Below are 19,335 nucleotides of genomic sequence, written 5' to 3'. Positions count from 1 at the left end.
ATTTGAGATTTTTCTTGTTTCTTGAGGTAGCCCTGTATTACTATAAACTTCCTTATTTGTGCCACTTTGCTGGATCACATAGATTTTGATATGTCATATTTTCATTTGTCTTCAGGTAGTTTTTGATTTCTCCTTTGATTTCTTCATTAACCCAATATTGTTCAGTAACATGTTGTTCAGTCTCCACATATTTGTTATTTTTCCAGCTTTATTCTTGTGGTTGATTTGTTTCATACCATTGTCAGAAAAGATGCTTGATATGATTTCAGTCTTCTTAAATTTATTGAGCCTTGTTTTGTGTTACAACATATGGTCTATCTCTCAGAAAGTTCCATGTGCAGAAAAATTTGTGTTCTGCTGCATTTGGATGTAATGTTCTGTACAAATCTATCAAATCCATCTGGTTTGATATTTCATTTAAGGCCAGCATTTCCTTCATTTAAGGCCATCTGTCTGGATGATCTATCCATTGATGTAAGTGGGGTATTGGTGTTAAAGTTCCCTGCTATTATCACATTGCTGTCAATTTGTTTTCTTCTGTTAATAATTGCTTTATATGTTTTGGTGCTCCCATATTAATCACTGTTATATCATTTTTATCTCTTACTACCCTTTTTCGGCTTGAAGTCCATTTTGTGTGATATGAGTATGGCTACACCCACTTTCTTTTCACTGACATTTGCTTAGACAATCACCTTCTGTCTGTTTACTTTTAGCCTATAGAGCTGAGGTGAATCTCATGGAGGCAACACAGAGTTGAGTATTGTTTTATAACCTCTCCAGCTATTCTGTGTCTTTTGATTGGTGAATTCAGTTCATTTACATTTTGGGTGATTATTGATGGATGAGTACTTAGTACTGCCATTTTATCTTCTGATTTCTGCTTGCTCTATATTATCATTGTTTCCTTTTTCTAACATCTTTATTGGAGTATAATTGCTTTACAATGTTGTGTTAATTTCTGCTGTACAAGATTTGATAGTGTATATATGTCAGTGCTACTCGCTCACTTCGTTGCAGCTTACCCATCACCCTCTCCATGTCCTCAAGTCCATTCTCTATGTCTGCGGCTTTATTCCTGTCCTGCCCCTAGGTTCATCAGAACCATTTTTTTAAGATCCCATATATATGTGTTAGTGTATGGTATTTGTTTTTCTCTTTCTGACTTCACTCTGTATGACAGACTAGGTCCATCCAGCTCACTAAAAATAACTCAGTTTCGTTTCTTTTTATGGCTGAGTAATATTCCATTGTATATATATGCCACATCTACTCTATCCGTTAATCTGTTGATGGACACTTAGGTTGCTTCCATGTCCTGACTATTGTAAATAGTGCTGCAGTAAACATTGTGGTACATGTCTCTTTTTGAATTATGGTTTTCTCCGTATATGCCCAGTAGTGGTATTGCTGGGTCATATGGTAGTTCTATTTTTAGCTTTTTAAGGAACCTCCATACTGTTCACCGTAGTGGCTGTGTTAATTTACATTCCCACCACAAGTGCAAGAGGATTCCCTTTTCTCCAAACCCTCTCCAGCGTTTACTGTTTGTAGATTTTTTGATGTTGGCCATTCTGATGCATATGACATGATACCTCATTGTGGTTTTGATTTGCATTTCTCTAATGATTAGTGATTTAGAGCATCCTTCCATGTGTTTTTTGAAAATCTGTATATCTTCTTTGCAGAAATGTCTATTTAGGTCTTCTGCCCATTTTTGCATTCGGTTGTGTGTTTTTTCGATGTTGAGCTGCATGCACTACTTCTGTATTTTGGAGGTTAAACCTTTGTCAGCTGCTTTGTTTGCAAATATTTTCTCCCATTTGGAGTATTGTCTTTTCGTCTTCTTTATGGTTTCATTTGATGTGCAAAAGCTTTTAAGTTTCATTAGGTATCATTTGTTTATTTTTGTTTTTACTTCCACTTCTCTAGGAGGTGGGTCAAAAAGGATCTTGCTGTGTTTTATGCCATAGAGTATTCTGCCTATGTTTTCCTCTAAGAGTTTTATAGTGTCTGGCCTTACATTTAGGTCTTTAATCCATTTTGAGTCTACTTTTGTGTTTGGTGTTAGGGAGTGTTCTAATTTCATTCTTTTACATGTACCTGTCCAGTTTTCCCAGCACCACGTATTGAAGAGACTGTGTTTTCTCCACTGTATATTCGTGACTCCCTTATCAAAGATAAGGTGACCATATGTGTGTGGGTTTATCTCTGGGCTTTCTGTCCTGTTCCATTGATCAGTATTTCTCTTCTTGTGCCAGTACCATACTGTCTTGATTACTGTAGCTTTGTAGTATAGTCTGAAGTTAGGGAGCCTGATTCCTCCAGCTCCGGTTTTCTTTCTTCAGGGTCTTTTGTGTTTCCATACAAATTGTGAAATTTTTTGTTCTAACTCTGTGAAAGATGCCATTGGTAGTTTGATAGAGATTGCATTGAATTGTAGATTGCTTTGGGTAGTAAACTCATTTTCACAGTGTTGATTCTTCCAATCCAAGAACATGGTATATCTCTCCATCTCTTTGTATCATCTTTAATTTCTTTCATCAGTGTCTTATAGTTTTTTGCATACAGGTCTTTTGTCTCCTTAGATAGGTTTATTCCTAGGTATTTTATTCTTCTTGTTACAGTGGTAAATGGGAGTATTTTTGTAATTTCTCATTAAGATTTTTCGTCCTTAGCGTATAGGAATGCCAGAGATTTCAGTGCATTAATTTTGCATCCTGCAACTTGGCCAAATTCATTGATGAGGTCCAGCAGTTTTCTGGTAGCATCTTTAGGATTCTCTATGTATGGTATCATGCCATCTGCAAACAGTGGCAGTTTTATTTATTCTTTTCTGATTTGGATTCCTTTTATTTCCTTTTCTTCTCTGATTGCCGTGACTAAAACTTCCAAAACAGTGTTGAATAGTAGTGGTGCAGGTGGGCAGCCTTGTCTTGCTGCTGACCTTAGAGGAAATGGTTTCAGTTGTTCACCATTGAGAACAATGTTGGCTGTGGGTTTGTCATATATGGCCTTTATTATGTTGAGGTAAGTCCCCTCTATGCCTGCTTTCTGGAGAGCTTTTATAATATATGGGTATTGAATTTTGTTGAAAGCTTTTTCTGCATCTTTTGAGATTATCATATGGTTTTTCTCCTTCAATTTGTTAATATGGTGTATCACGTTGATTGATTTGCGTATACTGAAGAATCCTTGCATTCCTGGGATAAACCCCACTTGATTATGGTGTATGGTCCTTTTAATGTGCTGTTGGATTCTGTTTGTTAGTATTTTGTTGGGAATTTTTGCATTTATGTTCATCGGTGATATTGGCCTGTAGTTTTCTTTTTTTGTGACATCTTTGTCTGGTTTTGGTATCAGGGTGATGGTGGCCTTGTAGAATGAGTTTGGGAGTATTCCTCCCTCTGCTATATTTTGGAAGCATTTGAGAAGGTTAGGTGTTAGCTCTTCTCTAAATGTTTGGTAGAATTCACCTGTGAAGCCATCTGGTCCTGGACTTTTGTTTGTTGGAAGATTTTTAATCACAGTTTCAATTTCAGTGCTTGGTCTGTTTATATTTTCTATTTCTTCCTGGTTCCATCTTGAAAGGTTGTGCATTTCTAAGAATTTGTCCATTTCTTCCAGGTTGTCCATTTTATTGGCATATAGTTGCTTGTAGTAATCAATCATGATCCTTTGTCTTTCTGCAGTGTCAGATGTTACTTCTTTTTCATTTCTAATCTTGTTGATTTGTGTCTTCTCCCTTTTTTCTGTGATGAGTCTGGCTAACGGTTTATCAATTTTGTTTATCTTCTCAAAGAACCAGCCTTTAGTTTTATTGATCTTTGCTATCGTTTCCTTCATTTCTTTTTCATTTATTTCTGAGCTGATCTTTATGATTTCTTTCCTTCTGCTCACTTTGGGGTTTTTGTGTTCTTCTTTCTCTAATTGCTTTAGGTGTAACATTAGGTTCTTTATTTGAGATGTTTCTTGTTTCTTGAGGTAGGGTTGTATTGCTATAATCTTCCCTCTTAAAACTGCTTTTGCTGCATCCCATAGGTTTTGAGTCATTATGTTTTCATTGTCATTTGTTTCTAGGTATTTTTTGATTTCCTCTGATTTTTTTCCAGTGATTTCTTGGTTATGAAGTAGTGTATTGTTTAGCCTCCATGTGTTTGTATTTTTTAGTTTTTTTTTTTTTTCACTGTAATTGATACCTAGTCTCATAGCGTTGTGGTTGGAAAAGATACTTGACACGGTTTCAATTTTTTTATATTTACCAATGCTTGATTTTTCCGAAGATATGAATCTATCCTGGAGAATGTTCCATGAGCACTTGAGAACAAAATGTATTCTGTTGTTTTTCGATGGAATGTCCTATAAATATCAATTAAGTCCATCTTATCTAATGTGTCATTTAAGGCTTGTGTTTCCTAATTTATTTTCATTTTGGATGATCTGTTCATTGGTGAAAGTGTGGTGTTAAAGTCCCCTACTATTGTTGTGTTACTGTCGATTTCCCCTTCTGTGCCTGTTAGTATTTGCCTTTTGTATTGAGGTGCTCTTATGTTGGGTACATAAATATTTACAGTTGTTTTCTCTTCTTCTTGGATTGATCCCTTGATCATCATGTAGTGTCCTTCTTTGTCTCTTGTCTGTATTTTAAAGTCTATTTTGTCTGACATGAGAATTCCTCCTCCAGCTTTCTTTTGATTTCCATTTGTGTGGAATATCTTTTTCCACCCCTTCAGTTTCAGTCTTTATGTGTCCCTTGGTCTGAAGTGGGTCTCTTGTAGGTAGCATATATACGGGTCTTGTTTTTGAATCCCTTCAGCCAGTCTGTGTGTTTTGGTTGGAGCATTGAATCCATTTACATTTAAGGTAGCTATTGATATGTATGTTCCTATTACCATTTTCTTAATTGTTTTGGGTTTGTTACTGTAGGGCTTTTCCTTCTCTTGTGTTTCCTGCCTAGAGAAGTTCCTTTAGCATGTGTTGTAAAGCTGTTTTGGTGGTGCTGAATTCCCTTAGCTTTTGCTTATCAGTAAAGATTTTAATTTCTCCATTGAGTCTGAATGAGTTCCTTACTGTGTAGAGTAATCTTGGTTGTAGGTTTTTCCCTTTCATCACTTTAAATATGTCCTACCACTCCCTTCTGGCTTGCAGAGTTTCTGCTGAAAGATCAGCTATTAACCTTATGGGTATTCCATTGTATGTTATTTGTGGCTTTACCCTTGCTGCTTTTAGCATTTTTTCTTTGTATTTAATTTTTGATAGTTTGATTAATATGTTTCTTTGCATGTTTCTCCTTGGATTTATCCTATATGGGATTCTCTGTGCTTCCTGTACTTGAGTGACTATTTCTTTTCCCATGTTAGAGAAGTTTTCAACTATAATCCCTTCAAATATTTTCTTAGACCCTTACTTTTTCTCTTCTTCTTCTGGGACTCCTATAATTCGAATGTTCATGTGTTTAATGTTGTCTCAGAGGTCTGTGAGCCTGTCCTCAATTCTTTTCATTTTTTTTTCTTTATTCTGCTCTGTGGCAGTTATTTCCACTATTTTATCTTCCAGGTCACTTATCCATTCTTCTGCCTCAGTTATTCTGCTGTTTATTCCTTCTAAAGAATTTTTAATTTCATTCATTGTGTTGTTCATCATTGTTTGTTTGCTCTTTAATTCTTCTAGGTCCTTGTGAAAGGTTTTTTGTATTTTCTCCCTTCTGTTTCCAAGGTTTTGGATCATCTTTACTCTCATTACTTTGAATTGTTTTTCATGTAGACTGCTTATTTCCTCTTCATTTGTTTGGTCTGGTTTGTTTTTACATTGCTCCTTCGTCTCATGCATTTTTCTCTGTCTTTTCATTTTTTTTTTAACTTACTGTGTTTGGGGTCTCCTTTTTGCAGGTTGCCTGTTCGTAGTTCCCGTTGTTTTTGGTGTCTGCCCCCAGTGGGTGAGGTTGGTTCAGTGGCTTCTGTAGGCTTCCTGGTGGGGGGGACTGGTACCTGTGTTCTCGTGGGTGGGACTGGATCTTGTCTTTCTGCTGGGCAGGGCCATGCTCAGTGGTGTGGTTTGGGTTGTCTGCGAACTTTGTATGATTTTAGGCAGCCTCTCTGCTAATGGCTGTGTTTGTTTTCCTGACTCGCTAGTTGTTTAGCATAGGGTGTCCAGCACTGTATTTTGCTGGTTGTTCAGTGGAGCTGGGTCTTTGCGTTGAGATGGAGATCTCTGTGAGAGCTTTCACCGTTTGATATTAAATCGGGCTGGGAAGTCTCTGGTGGTCCAATGTCCTAGACTTGGCTCTCCCACCTCTGAGTCTCAGGCCTAACACCCAGGTGGAACACCAAGACCCTGTCAGCCACATGGTCGTTTCTGTGCTGCTTCCCTGCCAGGAGTGTCCCAGTGTGGTGACCAACTCAGTCTCCAACTTCCCTTTCATCAGGACGGGCTCATTGTTTCTTTTTCCTTGCGTTTTTGTCTTCCATTTTTGTTTGGTGGTTTTCTATGGTATTTTTCTCAGTTTCCTCATTTTGTTTTGTGTCTCCGTTCTAGATTTATGTTTTGTAATTAACATGAAGTTTGTATCAAATGTCACATAGATAAATAGTTTTTCTGCTGATAGCATCTTATCTTCATTTAACTGTATGGTTTTCCTCTTCCCCTTTTGTGTTTTTGTTGTCTCAAACTTTCCCTTTTTACATTGTAAGTTTGTTACCAAACTGAAATAGCTATAGTTATTTTTTCTGCATTTTCTCCCTTTTTTAATCTTTATACTGTAATAAAGTGTTTAAGAACCTTTTCTGATAAATAGTTGCAATTTTCTGATTCTTTCTGTCTATCACCTTACTCCAAGTTTTGTGTACTTTTGTCTTTGTTTCTGGTATACGACCTCTGTTCAACATCTCTTGTAAGGCAGGTCTAGTGTTGATGAACTCCCTCAGTTTTTGTTTGTCTGTGAAAGTCTTTACTTCTCCTTCATATCTGAATGATAACTTTGGTGGATACAGTATTCTTGGGTGACAACTTTTATTTTTTAGTATTTTGATAATGTCATTCCATTCCCACCTGACCTATAGAGTTTCTACTTAGAAATCTGCTGATAGCCTAATTTAGGTTCCTTTGTAGTTTACCATTTTTTTCTCCCTGGCTGCCTACAAAATTATTTGTCATAGACTTTTGGCAGTTTTAATATGTGTCTTGGAGAAGGTCTTTTTGCGTTTAGGTAATTACGTGTTCTCTTAGCTTCATGGAGTTGTCTATCCAGTTCCTTCCACAGTTTAGGAAATTCTCAGCTATTATTTGTTTAAATAAACTCTCTGCTCCCTTCTCCCTCTTTTCTCTTTCGGTGATGTCCATTATCCTAATGTTGCCCTACTTAAGAGTCAGATAGCTCTTGTAGAATTTCCTCATTTTTTTGCATCTTATTTTTCTTTCCTCTTCTACTTGTATCTTTTCTAGATTTCTATCTTCACACTCACTGATTCTTCCATATGGTCTGCCTTATTTCCAGTGCTTTTTAATGCATTCTTTATCTCATTTATTGAGTTTTTCAGCTCCAGAATTTTAGTTCTTTTTTTTAGTTTCAACCTTTTTGGTAAAGCATTCCTGTTTATTAATTTTATTCCTGAGCTAATTGATGTGCCTTTCTGAGTTTTCATGTAGCTTGTTGAATTTCTTCATGACAGCTATTTTAAATTCTCTATCAGATCACACTATTATGTGACTTTAACTTTGGTTTCTGGAGAATTGTCATTTTCTTTTTGTGGTGCGGTGTTACTGTGCTTCTTCATGGTACTTCCTTCTGCCAGAGCATGTGAAGTGAGACAAGTTAGAAATTAGGGGTCTTTTCTTTTTCCATAGGTGGTACTATAGCACAAGTTTTTGGTTTCTCTTACCTGAGCTGCCTCTGTCAGAGGTGTGCCCCCTGTCCCAACTCTCATTATCACTTCTGGTGTTTTCTTGGTCATTGGCACCTTGCTTCTGCCTTTGTCACTGGCAGAAGCTGCCTGGTTCACCTGGATGATGGGTTCTTCTCTTGCTTTCAGGATCCTCTGAGTCACAGGCTCACAGGCTCAGGCACCGCAGGGGGAAGGGGTTGGGGAAGCCAGGGTCATACCAGTGCCTCTTCCCTATCTGGTTTTCTAAGGTTCTTAGGCTCTGCCACTGCTGGTGGGAGAGCAGAGGGACTGGAGACTTGGGCACCTCAGTGGCTGGAGGGACAGGGCCACAGGCCCCATTCCCACGGATGTACAGTTAGATGTGGCCATGGGTGCCACTGCAGCCAGGAGGCTGGTGTTGTGTGTGCTGTCTGCTCTGCTGCTACCAGGTTCTCTGGGGCTGCAGGCTTAGCTGCCATGGCCAGAGGGCCAGGATTATAGGCACTACCTCTACTGTTCCTTCAGTTCTCCCTCCTCTATCTGTTCCAGTCCATCCATCTTTAGATGTACAGGTGTGTGGAATTCTCTAGCATCCTGGTGTGTTGGACAAAAGTACCTTTGTTGAGTTGTGAATGTTTTACTGGTTGTAGATTGAAGGGGAGTGACAGAGGTAGCTTTTCATTCCACCATGTTGTTGATGCCACCCCTTGATTTTTTTGTTTAAGACAGAACACTACTGTATTCATCTATCTAGCTGGCAATTGAGAATTTCTTGGGAAGCAGCACACAGCCTAAGGAGCAAAGAGCAACATTCTGCTAAAATGTTAACTTGGGGCCATTTTCATATAGTTTAGAGTGTTTGACTAGTTTTTTATTCAGTAAATATTCATTGAGCAACTATTCTGTGGCAAGCTCTGTGCTAAAAGCTGGGAAACAATGTCAAACTGTAGCAGACATGGTCCTTACCTTCATGGAGCTTGCCATCTAGGGGATCGAATGCCATTAATTAAAAACTCACACAAATATGTATAATATCACACTTGTGGTGAGTGTTAAAAATAAAACCAATGTGTTAATATAATTGCCTATGGTGACTAGATTTGCCCAAGTCAGTGAGGTCAGGGATAGTTTCTGTGAGGAAGTATGAATTGAACTGAAATCCAGTGGAACAAGTAGGAGTTAATTATGTATAAAAGTAAGGGGATAGCATGTGAGACAGAGTGAAAAGCATGTGTAAAGGCCCCTCGGTGGATAGACCATGGGCCACTAGAACTGAGGGAAGGTCAAAGTATATTTGGAACACAAGGAGAGGAGCAAAAGGTGGCACTAGATGTGCTTAAGAAGTAAGAAGGTGAGGCCATCCTAATTTGCTATCATTTTCCCTTTAATTTGAAGCTTTAGGATTATCTTTCACACTGATTAAGCCAACAAAAATAGATCGTAAATAGGAGTGATTAAGTGATGACTTGCTTATTACCTAGATCTTTTTTCCTACTAGACAGGACACCTTCATGGAAAATTATTTCACCAGCCAACGAGACAACATCTTCCGTAATGTGGAGGTTCTGATTTATGTCTTTGATGTGGAAAGCCGCGAACTGGAAAAGGACATGCACTATTACCAGTCATGCCTGGAGGCCATTCTGCAGAATTCTCCAGATGCCAAAATCTTTTGCTTGGTGCATAAAATGGATCTGGTACAGGAGGATCAACGAGACCTGGTAAGAAATAGAATGGGTGGTACACCAAATAATTAACATACTTTGTAGACTTCTGTAGAGATATAGGTAAATTTGTACCATTCTTTTTTAGGAAAAAAAAATCTCAGCATAAGCTTTCAAAATAAAGTTGACATTTGTTTTTAAAAACACTTATAAACAGGGCTTCCCTGGTGGCGCAGTGGTTGAGAGTCCACCTGCCGATGCAGGGGACACGGGATCGTGCCCCGGTCCGGGAAGATCTCACATGCCACAGAGCGGCTAGGCCCATGAGCCATGGCCGCTGAGCCTGTGCATCCAGAGCCTGTGCTCTGCAACGGGAGAGGCCACAACAGTGAGAGGCCCACATACCGCAAAAAAAAAAAAAAAGCTTTGGGGCTTCCCTGGTGGCGCAGTGATTGGGAGTCCGCCTGCCGATGCAGGGGACGCGGGTTTGTGCCCCGGTCCGGGAGGATCCCACATGCCGTGGAGCGGCTGGGCCGGTGAGCCATGGCCGCTGAGCCTGCGCGTCCGGAGCCTTTGCTCTGCAGCGGGAGAGGCCACAGCAGTGAGAGGCCCGCGTACCGCAAAAAAAACAAAAACAAAAACAAACAAAAAAACACATAAACAAATGTTCCATGGTAAGGGAAATATAATGTTCATTTAGCAAATAATTTTCAAATTTAGGAAAGGATCCTGACTGTGTGTTATCACTAAGCAGCTTTATGTACTTTTAAAATATATTTGATACCACTGTTTTACTGTCCTTCAGAGCAGGCAGTTATTGTCAAGGCTAGAAGACCCACCAGGGGTGAGATAAAGAAAGGTCATAGCTGTCACTAGGTTGACCTAGGAAACTGGTATGCACCAATTCAAATGCCAACTATACTGTGTTAGGCACAATGCCAAGGCCCTCATAATTGCACTGATATGGTATATTTATCTTCTTTTCTGGCATGGGAGTTAGTACACATAAATTTAAACAAGAAAAGACACAGTAGAAAGGGCAAACCCCTAGCTAGCTATGAGACCCCAGGACTGGCAAGTCACAAAGAGTCTAGCTTTAGTTTGCTCCATATAAAATAAGAGGATTGGATTTTAAAGTCTAAGCTGAAAGAGAAGATCCTCTATTTCCAAGGGTAAAGTTGAGGAAAGCAGTTTTAGAATATACTGGTGATGTAGAAGAATACAGTTCCTCTTTGGGTTGGAACCTAGGCGTCTAAGGATCCCCTATAACTTAAGAATTTTTTGGTAATAACTTAAGAATTTTTTGGTAATAACTGTGGTCAGGAATACTTTTTTTTCCCCGTAATTAGTAACAGGATTGCCTTCAGTGTTCCAGTATTTGAGTATGTTTTGGTGTTTCTAGGTTAGCTTACAGGCTTTCAGAAACCACTTGACAGGGTTCTGTATTTGACTCTGAAAAGGACTTTTGAGTATTCTTTTTAATTCCTTCTCCCTCTCACTAAATATCAATTCTGTTTTAATTCAGCAGAAAATTCTTTATGTAGCTTGATCTTGAGCTTGTGAGGGGTTTGTTATTATTACTGTTTTCTGTTTTGTTTCCCTGGCCCAATTTGCAACAGAAAAACTTAGAGCATTCCAATAAATGACCTCCTTATGGATTTTTAAATTGCTTGTAATTTTTAGTGATCGACATATTGTTTTCTAAATGCTTATGTAAATATCCCCAAAGATACATTAATATTCTTTGTGGGATTTTAAGCTTAATTAAGAAAAGTATACTCTATTTCATTAAACTTTCAGACTTGGAGGTTTTGGAATAAAATGGCTAGGGTGCTTCCCTGAATATCAGTTTCAAGCAAGATAGGTGTTTCCTTCTATGTGTGTGTATTAGTCAGGGTTCCTCAGAGAAACAGAACCAATAAGAAGTGTGTGTTTGTGTGTGTGTGTGTGTGTGTGTGTAGAGAGAGAGAGAGAGAGAGAGTGAGAATAAGAGAGAGACTGATTAATTTTAAGGAATTGACTCATATGATTGTGGAGGCTGGCAAGTCCGAAATCTGCAGGGCAGACTGATAGGCTAGATACCCTTGTTGCAGCTTGAGTCAGAAGGCAGTCTGGAAGGCAGAATTCCCTCTTCCTGGGGAATGGCAGTCTTTTTCTCTTAAGGCCTTCAACTGGTTATATAAAGCTTACCCATATTATGGAGGGGGATCTGCTTTACTAAAAATCCACTGATTTAAATATTAATCTCATCTAAAAAATACCTTCATAGCAACATCTAAATTGGGTATTGTGGCCTAACCTAGTGGTTGCATAAAATTATCCATCACAGTGTGAACAGTGTACTCACTATAAGCCCACCCAGTCCTGGAAAATATCTGTGTATGTGTTTATATTTGTATAAATAGATATTTTTCCATGTATATATGGGCACATATATAGATAGATACATAGCCAAGAAGAATAGATATTTGTGTGTAAGGGGTTGTTATATCTATGTAGCCAAATAAATACAGTCCATACAGAAATAATATATGTGTATGCGTGTGTGTATGAGAGTAAGATATCTACAAAAAGTTGAAGTATTTTGATTTATAAAATCTTGATATTGGTATGCATATCTTAAAAATGACCCAGATTGGATTATTTGGAATGTTAGGTATATTTTATTAAGATTCCTCTGTATGGTAAATTTTATTTTCCAGCATAGTATTCTCAGTGAGTACTCAAAACAAGCAGCACAGTCCTGAAGAATTCTAGTAGCCATTGTACTTTGTAGACCTGACTTGAAATCATTTCTGTCATCCTAGTATGTAAAGTAACGTACACATTTAAAAATTCCTCTGAGGAAAAATGAAATGCCCCTCTTTAAAATATGCTAAAATATTACACCTCAGATCTTGCAGTGAGAGAGGAGAGCTGTTAGTTATATGCTGATCAGTATGTTGGTCTATTTACTTCAGATTTTTAAAGAGCGAGAAGAAGATCTGAGGCGTTTGTCTCGCCCATTGGAATGTTCTTGCTTCCGAACATCTATCTGGGATGAAACTCTCTATAAGGTGTGTATGTTTCCCTGAGTTCTCTCATTTAAAGAGCATGAAAAAAAAGCTAGAAGGGTATTATCAAAACTAAAAGATTTTAAACTCTTTCATAGCCATCTAGATGTGTTGAACCAAAAGAAGAAATAATCTACAATAAATTGTTTGAAAAATACCCAATTTAACCTTAAGAAATTTTGGTTTTGATCTTAGATTGGGTCGACATACCTACCAGATCACACTGAATTAACCCAGTTTGGTCCTGATTAATTTGATACAGATCTTCATGACAGTAGAGGTTTCACTGACCATCATCCATTTTGACCTGTTGTGGTCTCAGTGCTGACTGGAATTGTATCTAATATTCAGGTACCTCTACAGGATATAAGCTAGTCTGCCTAAGTTTGGATGGCAATAGAAGAACAATATTTAGGGGAGAGATTGGAGAAGGGAGTCTTAGAATGGGATATGTTATTTCTAGAGTATGATAGCTTCAACTTTCATGCCAAATTAGAGACTAGCATTCTTTCAACCAGAGAGATTGTTCCCATTGGTGGAATGGATGCCACACTGCTTGTAGTAGTTGTAGAGGTTACAAACAATAGCTGTGTTATGGATGAAGCTGAAATTACCTTATTGGCACATAGGCTCCTTATCCTGCTTCCTCCCTTTCTCCCACTGATTTAGTTGAAAGACTGGCTCCTTTTGGGTCCTCCTGTGGTCAGACTGCTTCTGGTATCCATTGACAAGTCTGGGTAGGAAAGCATCCTTCTCTGTGACTTGTAGCTACAGCCTCAGTATCAACTCCATCTGACAAGTATCTACAACCAAAAGCACAGAAACCTGATTTGCCAAGGAGAAAAACAATAGGACTTTAAACATAGCCACTGATTTATTTTTTTAACTAATTCATTTTTTCCCCAATATGTTGACCCAGCCTCGCTCTAATAACAGATCATTTTGAGATACCTATCTAGGAAATACTGTTCTAGATTAATTTGGGCCGAATTTCTCTCAAAGCCTTATTCCCATAGAACAGGTAACCGTGAATAAGGATGGACATGACGCACTGATAAGAACCAACTGCGGTGTGAAGGATGGCAATACATAACACGACCAAAGACAATTGGCTAATCACAACACTGCTGTGAGTGACAATGTCTCTGCTGTGGTTAGCTTTGGTGCCTTCTCCAAGGTAAATTCAGCAGTGACATTAACACCGACCTGGGAACTTGGAACCTGAACCCCCATGCCTAAGTAATAAAACTAATTGGAACAGAGACATGGCTCTACTCTCTCTTACATCAATATTGCATAGAGCTGACATAAATTTTTATATTAAGTTTTATTCTAAAAGCACTCATTGCAATCTGCTTGATGCTGTTGGACGCACAGATGGCTAAGACCAGGTTCCTGCCCTCTAGTAGGGGAGAGAAGAACATTGTACACCTTACCAGACAAATTGGAGCAAAATTGAAAGAAATATTATAATGAAAATTCAAATAAAAGAGCCTTAAGAGAATAGAGGGAGGGTGTGGTTAATTTCAACTCCTTATTTTAGTCATACTCCTCTGGATGAAGTTAGTTTTAGGCAAACACACAGTGGACTGTTTTTAATTCAATTGGATCAATAATTTATAAAGCTGACAATAAGCCTTTTGGAATGATAATGCCACTAATTTCTCTTGTAATTTCTATTGTATGTTATCCCATTGAGGGGAGGGGCCATTTTTCTATGTGGCTCTGATATTTTCATAGAATTGATTCTTAGATGTATGTTAAATATAGCATTATTAGGTTCTGATCTTTAGAGCAATCTACACTATTGGACTTACATATCTGTTTGAATGGCTGGATTAGAAGTTCTTTAGCCCAGTATATCAGAGTTTTCAACTTCCCTAAGGTAATATGATAGAATTAAATATTTGTTTATTTTTAATTATCAATGGAAAGAAGTATTTTACAAAAGTGTTTGAAACTTTAAAAATCCAACTGAAGGATAAAAATCAAATATTATCTTCATTTTCTCACTTCGTTTGTGTTATACTTGTTGCCAGAATTTGTTTGGGACTCAGTTATCACCATATTTTGCTGTCTGTATGTTATAGTATACTTACTCATTTGCAAAGATCTGGGACTGGCTACCTGTTAGTAATATTACACTGTGCTTCTGTTCTGTTAGGCTTGGTCCAGCATTGTTTATCAGCTGATTCCCAATGTTCAGCAGCTGGAAATGAACCTAAGGAATTTTGCTGAAATTATTGAGGCTGATGAAGTGCTTCTATTTGAGAGAGCCACTTTTCTGGTGAGAACTTTCTGCTCTGCAGATGTACTTCACACTCACCTTCTTCTATTCAGCAATGGAGAATATGTTGCCACTTTCAGAAAGAACCTTTTTCCCTCTTGTCATTACTTCACCATGCATAGCCTTATTTGTAAAGTAGTATTGTCAGCAAGTAACTTGAAAGAAGTTCGTTGGTGCATGGATCTTTAGTAATTAGTAAAACTTAGGTGTTTGCAGGTAAGCCTTACTATAGAGTTTAGATTATTTTTGTGAATAATTGTTCATTTGTGTTAAAGAATTCCTATTTCCTATTGACTTTTATTATGAAATGATGGGTATTTTTCTTTGAGTTTAAAGCTTTTAACATGGAAGAGATGTAATGGTCAACTCAGTGACGTAGCTAAGAGTTCAGATGGGGAGGTGAAAGGGCAAAGAGGTATGTTGGTATTTTTATTTTTCTTATAAATTCGGCTTAACGATGATATTAGCACCTACTGTGTATTTGGCCATGAGGGGGTATGCAAAACCCAATATTATATTTATAAGTAAAATTTTTAAATAACTAATAGAAATTGGCTTGAGCTGTCACAAAGCACCGCTTAAGTAATTGCTGATCAGCTTAATAAATATAGCTCTAAGAGCAGCTCGCAGTAAGTAATTGGTTTCTGAGCTCTACCAGTGCTTCATGATTTTAGACACATTTATTGCTTTTTTTGTTTTTTACATACACATGTATCCTTTTTCAAATTCTTTTCTCATTTAGGTTATTACAAAATATTGAACAGAGTTCCCCATGCCGTACAGTAGGTCCCTGTTGGCCATCTATTCTAAATATAGAAGTGTGTACATCTCAATCCCAAACTCCCAATCTATCCCTACCCCCACCCTTCGCCCCTGGCAACCACAAGTTCCTTCTCTAAGTCTGTGAGTCTGTTTCTGTCTTGTAAACAAGTTCATTTGTATCATTTCTCTTGGATTCCACATATAAGCAATATCATATATTTGTCTGTCTTTGTCTGACTTACTTCACTTAGTATGATAATCGCCAGGTCCATCCATGTTGCTGCAAATGGCATTATTTCATTCTTTTTAATGGCTGAGTAATATTCCATTGTATATATGTACCACATCTTCTTTATCCATTCATCTGTTGATGGACATTTAGGTTGCTTCCATGTCTTGGCTATTGTAAACGGGGCTGAAATGAACATTGGGGTGCATGTATCCTTTCAAGCCATGTTTTTCTCCGGATATATGCCCAGGAGTGGGATTCCTGGATCATATGGTAGCTCTAATTTTAGTTTTTTAAGGCACCTTCATACTGTTCTCCACAGTGGCTGTACCAATTTACATTCCCACCAACAGTGCAAGAGGGTTCCCTTTTCTCCACACCCTCTCCAGAATTTATTGTTTGTAGACTTTTTGATGATGGCCGTTCTGACTGGTGTGAGGTAGTACCTCATTGTAGTTTTGATTTGCATTTCTATAATAATTACTAATGTTGAGCATCTTTTCACATGCCTCCTGGCCATCTGTATGTCTTCTTTCGAGAAATGTCTATTTAGGTCTTCTGCCCATTTTTTTATTGGGTTGTTTGTTTTTTTTTCATACTGAGCCACATGAGTTGTTTGTAAATTTTGGAGATTAATCCCTTGTCTGCTACATCATTTGCAAATATTTTCTCCAATTTTATGGGTTGTCTTTGCACTTTCTTTATGGTTTCCTTTGCTGTGCAAAAGCTTTTGAGTTTAATTAAGTCCCATTTGTTTTTTGTTTTTTGTTTTTTAATTTCCATTACCCTAGACGTGGATTGAAAAAGATTGTGCTGCAATTTATGTCAGAGTGTTCTGCCTATGTTTTCCTCTAAGAGTTTAGAGTATCCAGTCTTACATTTAGGTCTTTAATCCATTTTGAGTTTACTTTTGTGTATGGTATTAAAGAATGTTCATATTTTTTACATGTAGCTGTCCAGTTTTCCCAGCACTATTTATTGAAGAGACTGTCTTTTCTCCATCATATAGTCTTGCCTTCATTGTCATAGGTTAATTGACCATGGTGCGTGGGTTTATTTCTGGGCTTTCTGTCCTATTCCATTGATCTATATTTCTGTTTTTGTGCCAGTTCCATACTGTTTTGATGACTTTAGCTTTGTAGTATAGTCTGAAGTCATGGAGCCTGATTCCTCCAGTTCCGTTTTTCTTTCTCAAGATTGCTTTGGCTATTCAGGGTCTTTGTGTCTCCATACAAATTTTAAGATTTTTTGTTCTAGCTCTGTGAAAAATGCCCTTGGTAATTTGATAGGGATTGCATTGAATATGTAGATTGTCTTGGGTAGTATAGTCATTTTGACAATATTGATTCTTCTAATCCAAAAACATGGTATTTCTTTCTGTCTGTTTCTGTCATCTTTGATTTCTTTCATCAGCATCTTATAGTTTTTTGAAGTACAGGTCTTTTGCCTCCTTAGATAGGTTTATTTCTAGGTATTTTATTCTTTTTGCTGCACTGGTAAATGGGATTGTTTCTTTAATTTCTCTTTCTGATCTTTCATTGTTAGTGTATAGAAATGCAAGAGATTTCTGTGTATTAATTTTGCATCCTACAACTTTACCAAATTCATTGATGAGTTCTAGTAGTTTTCTGGTAGCATCTTTAGGATTTTCTGCGTATAGTAGTATCATGTCATCTGCAGACAGAGACTGTTTTACTTCTTTTCCAATTTGGATTCCTTTTATTTATTTTTCTTTTCTGATTGCCATGGCTAGGACTTCCAAAACTATGTTCAGTAAAAGTGGTGAGAGTGGATATCCTTGTCTTGTTCCTGATCTTAGAGGAAATGCTTTCAGCTTTTCACCATTGAGTATGATGTTAGGTGTAGGTTTGTCATATATGGCCTTTATTATGTTGAGGTAAATTTTCTCTGTGCCCACTTTCTGGAGAGCTTTTATCATACATGGGTGTTGAATTTTTTTAAGAGCTTTTTCTGCATCTATTGAGGTGATCATATGGTTTTTATTCTTCAGTTTGTTGCTGTGGTGTATCACACCGATTGATTTGGGGATATTGAAAAGTCCTTTCATCCCTGGGATAAATCCCACTTGATCATTTGGTCTGATCCTTTTAATGTATTGTTGGATTCGGTTTGCTAGTGTTTTGTTGAGGGCTATTTTTGCATCTATGTTCACCAGTGACATTGGCATGTAATTTTCTTTTTTGGTGGTATCTTTGTCTGGTTTTGGTTATCAGGGTGATGGTGACCGCCTAGAATGAGTTTGCAAGTGTTCCTTCCTCTGCAATTTTTTGGAATAGTTTCAGAAGGATAGGTGTTATCTAAATGTTTGATAGAATTCATGTGTGAAGCCATCAGGTCCTGGACTTTGGTTTGTTGGGAGTTTTTTAATCCCAGTTTCAATTTCATTCTTGTAATTGATCTGTTCATATTTTTTGTTTCTTTCTGGTTCAGTCTTGGGAGATTGTACCTTTCTAAGAATTTGTCTATTTCTTCTAGGTTGTCCATTTTATTGGCATATAGTTGCTTGTAGTAATCTCTCATGATCCTTTGTATTTCTGTGGTGTCTGTTGTAGCATCTCCTTTTTCATTCCTAATTGTATTGATTTGAGTCCTCTCCCTTTTTTCCTTGATGAGTCTGTCTAAAGGTTTATCCATTTTGTTTATCTTTTCAAAGGACCAGCTTTTAGTTTCATTCATCATTTCTGTTGTTTTCTTTCTCTCTATTTCATTTATTTCTGCTCAGATCTTTATGGTTTCTTTCCTTCTATTAACTTTGTGTTTTGTTTGTTCTTCTTTTTTTAGTTGCTTTAGGTGTAAGTTTAGGTTGTTTATTTGAGATTTTTCTTGTTTCCTGAGGCAAGATTGTGTTGCTGTAAATTTCCCTCCTAGAACTGCTTTTGGGGTACCGCATAGGTTTTGGATCCTCATGCTTTCATTTTCATTTGTCTCTATGTACTTTCTGATTTCTTTGATTTCTTCAGTGATCCATTGGTTGTTAAGTAGCATATTGTTTAGCCTCCATATGTTTGTGTATTTTACAGCTTTTTCCTTGTAGTTGATTTCTAATCTCATAGCGTTGTGTTTGGGAAAGATGCTTGATATGATTTCAGTTTTCTTAAATTTACTGAGGCTTGCTATGTGGCCCAGCATGTGATCAATTCTGGAGAATGTTCCATGTGTACTTGAGAAGAATGTGTATTCTGCTGCTCTTGGATGGAATGCTCTAAATATCAATTAAGTCCATCTAGCCTAATGTGTCATTTAAGGCCTGTGTTTCCTTACTGATTTTCTGTCTGAATGATCTTTCCATTGATGAACATTGGGTGTTAAAGTCCCCCAGTATGATTGTGTTACTGTCGACTTTTCTTTCTATGGCTGTTAGTATTTGCCTTATATATTGTGGTGCTCCTATGTTGGGTTCATATATATTTACAATTGTTATGTCTTCTTCTTGGACTGATCCCTTGATTATTATGTAGTG

The 19,335-nt window shown here is 37.5% G+C and overlaps 1 protein-coding gene across 4 annotated transcripts in view; it reads left to right on the top strand.

Moving 5' to 3' along the window:
- RRAGB (Ras related GTP binding B) overlaps positions 1 to 19,335 on the top strand; it is a 50,734-nt gene that overhangs the window by 26,832 nt on the left and 4,567 nt on the right. For 3 of the 4 annotated variants that reach the window (XM_022563602.2, XM_022563601.3, XM_022563600.2), the window contains 3 exons: positions 9,358 to 9,580; positions 12,484 to 12,579; positions 14,741 to 14,863. In XM_022563602.2, coding sequence (XP_022419310.1) covers positions 9,358 to 9,580; positions 12,484 to 12,579; positions 14,741 to 14,863 — 442 coding nt within the window. Of the gene's footprint in view, positions 1 to 9,357; positions 9,581 to 12,483; positions 12,580 to 14,740; positions 14,864 to 15,199; positions 15,279 to 19,335 lie in introns of all 4 variants that reach the window. The other variant, XR_016391360.1, reaches the window with a different exon arrangement.

The sequence above is a fragment of the Delphinapterus leucas genome, chromosome X (assembly GCF_059928025.1).
Source record: "Delphinapterus leucas isolate spDelLeu-1000000601 "Yukka" chromosome X, BTC_Dleu_Yukka2, whole genome shotgun sequence".
Taxonomy (NCBI): Eukaryota; Metazoa; Chordata; class Mammalia; order Artiodactyla; family Monodontidae; genus Delphinapterus; species Delphinapterus leucas.
Note: the sequence above shows the minus strand (reverse complement) of the source record. Positions and strands in the feature narration are given on the sequence as shown.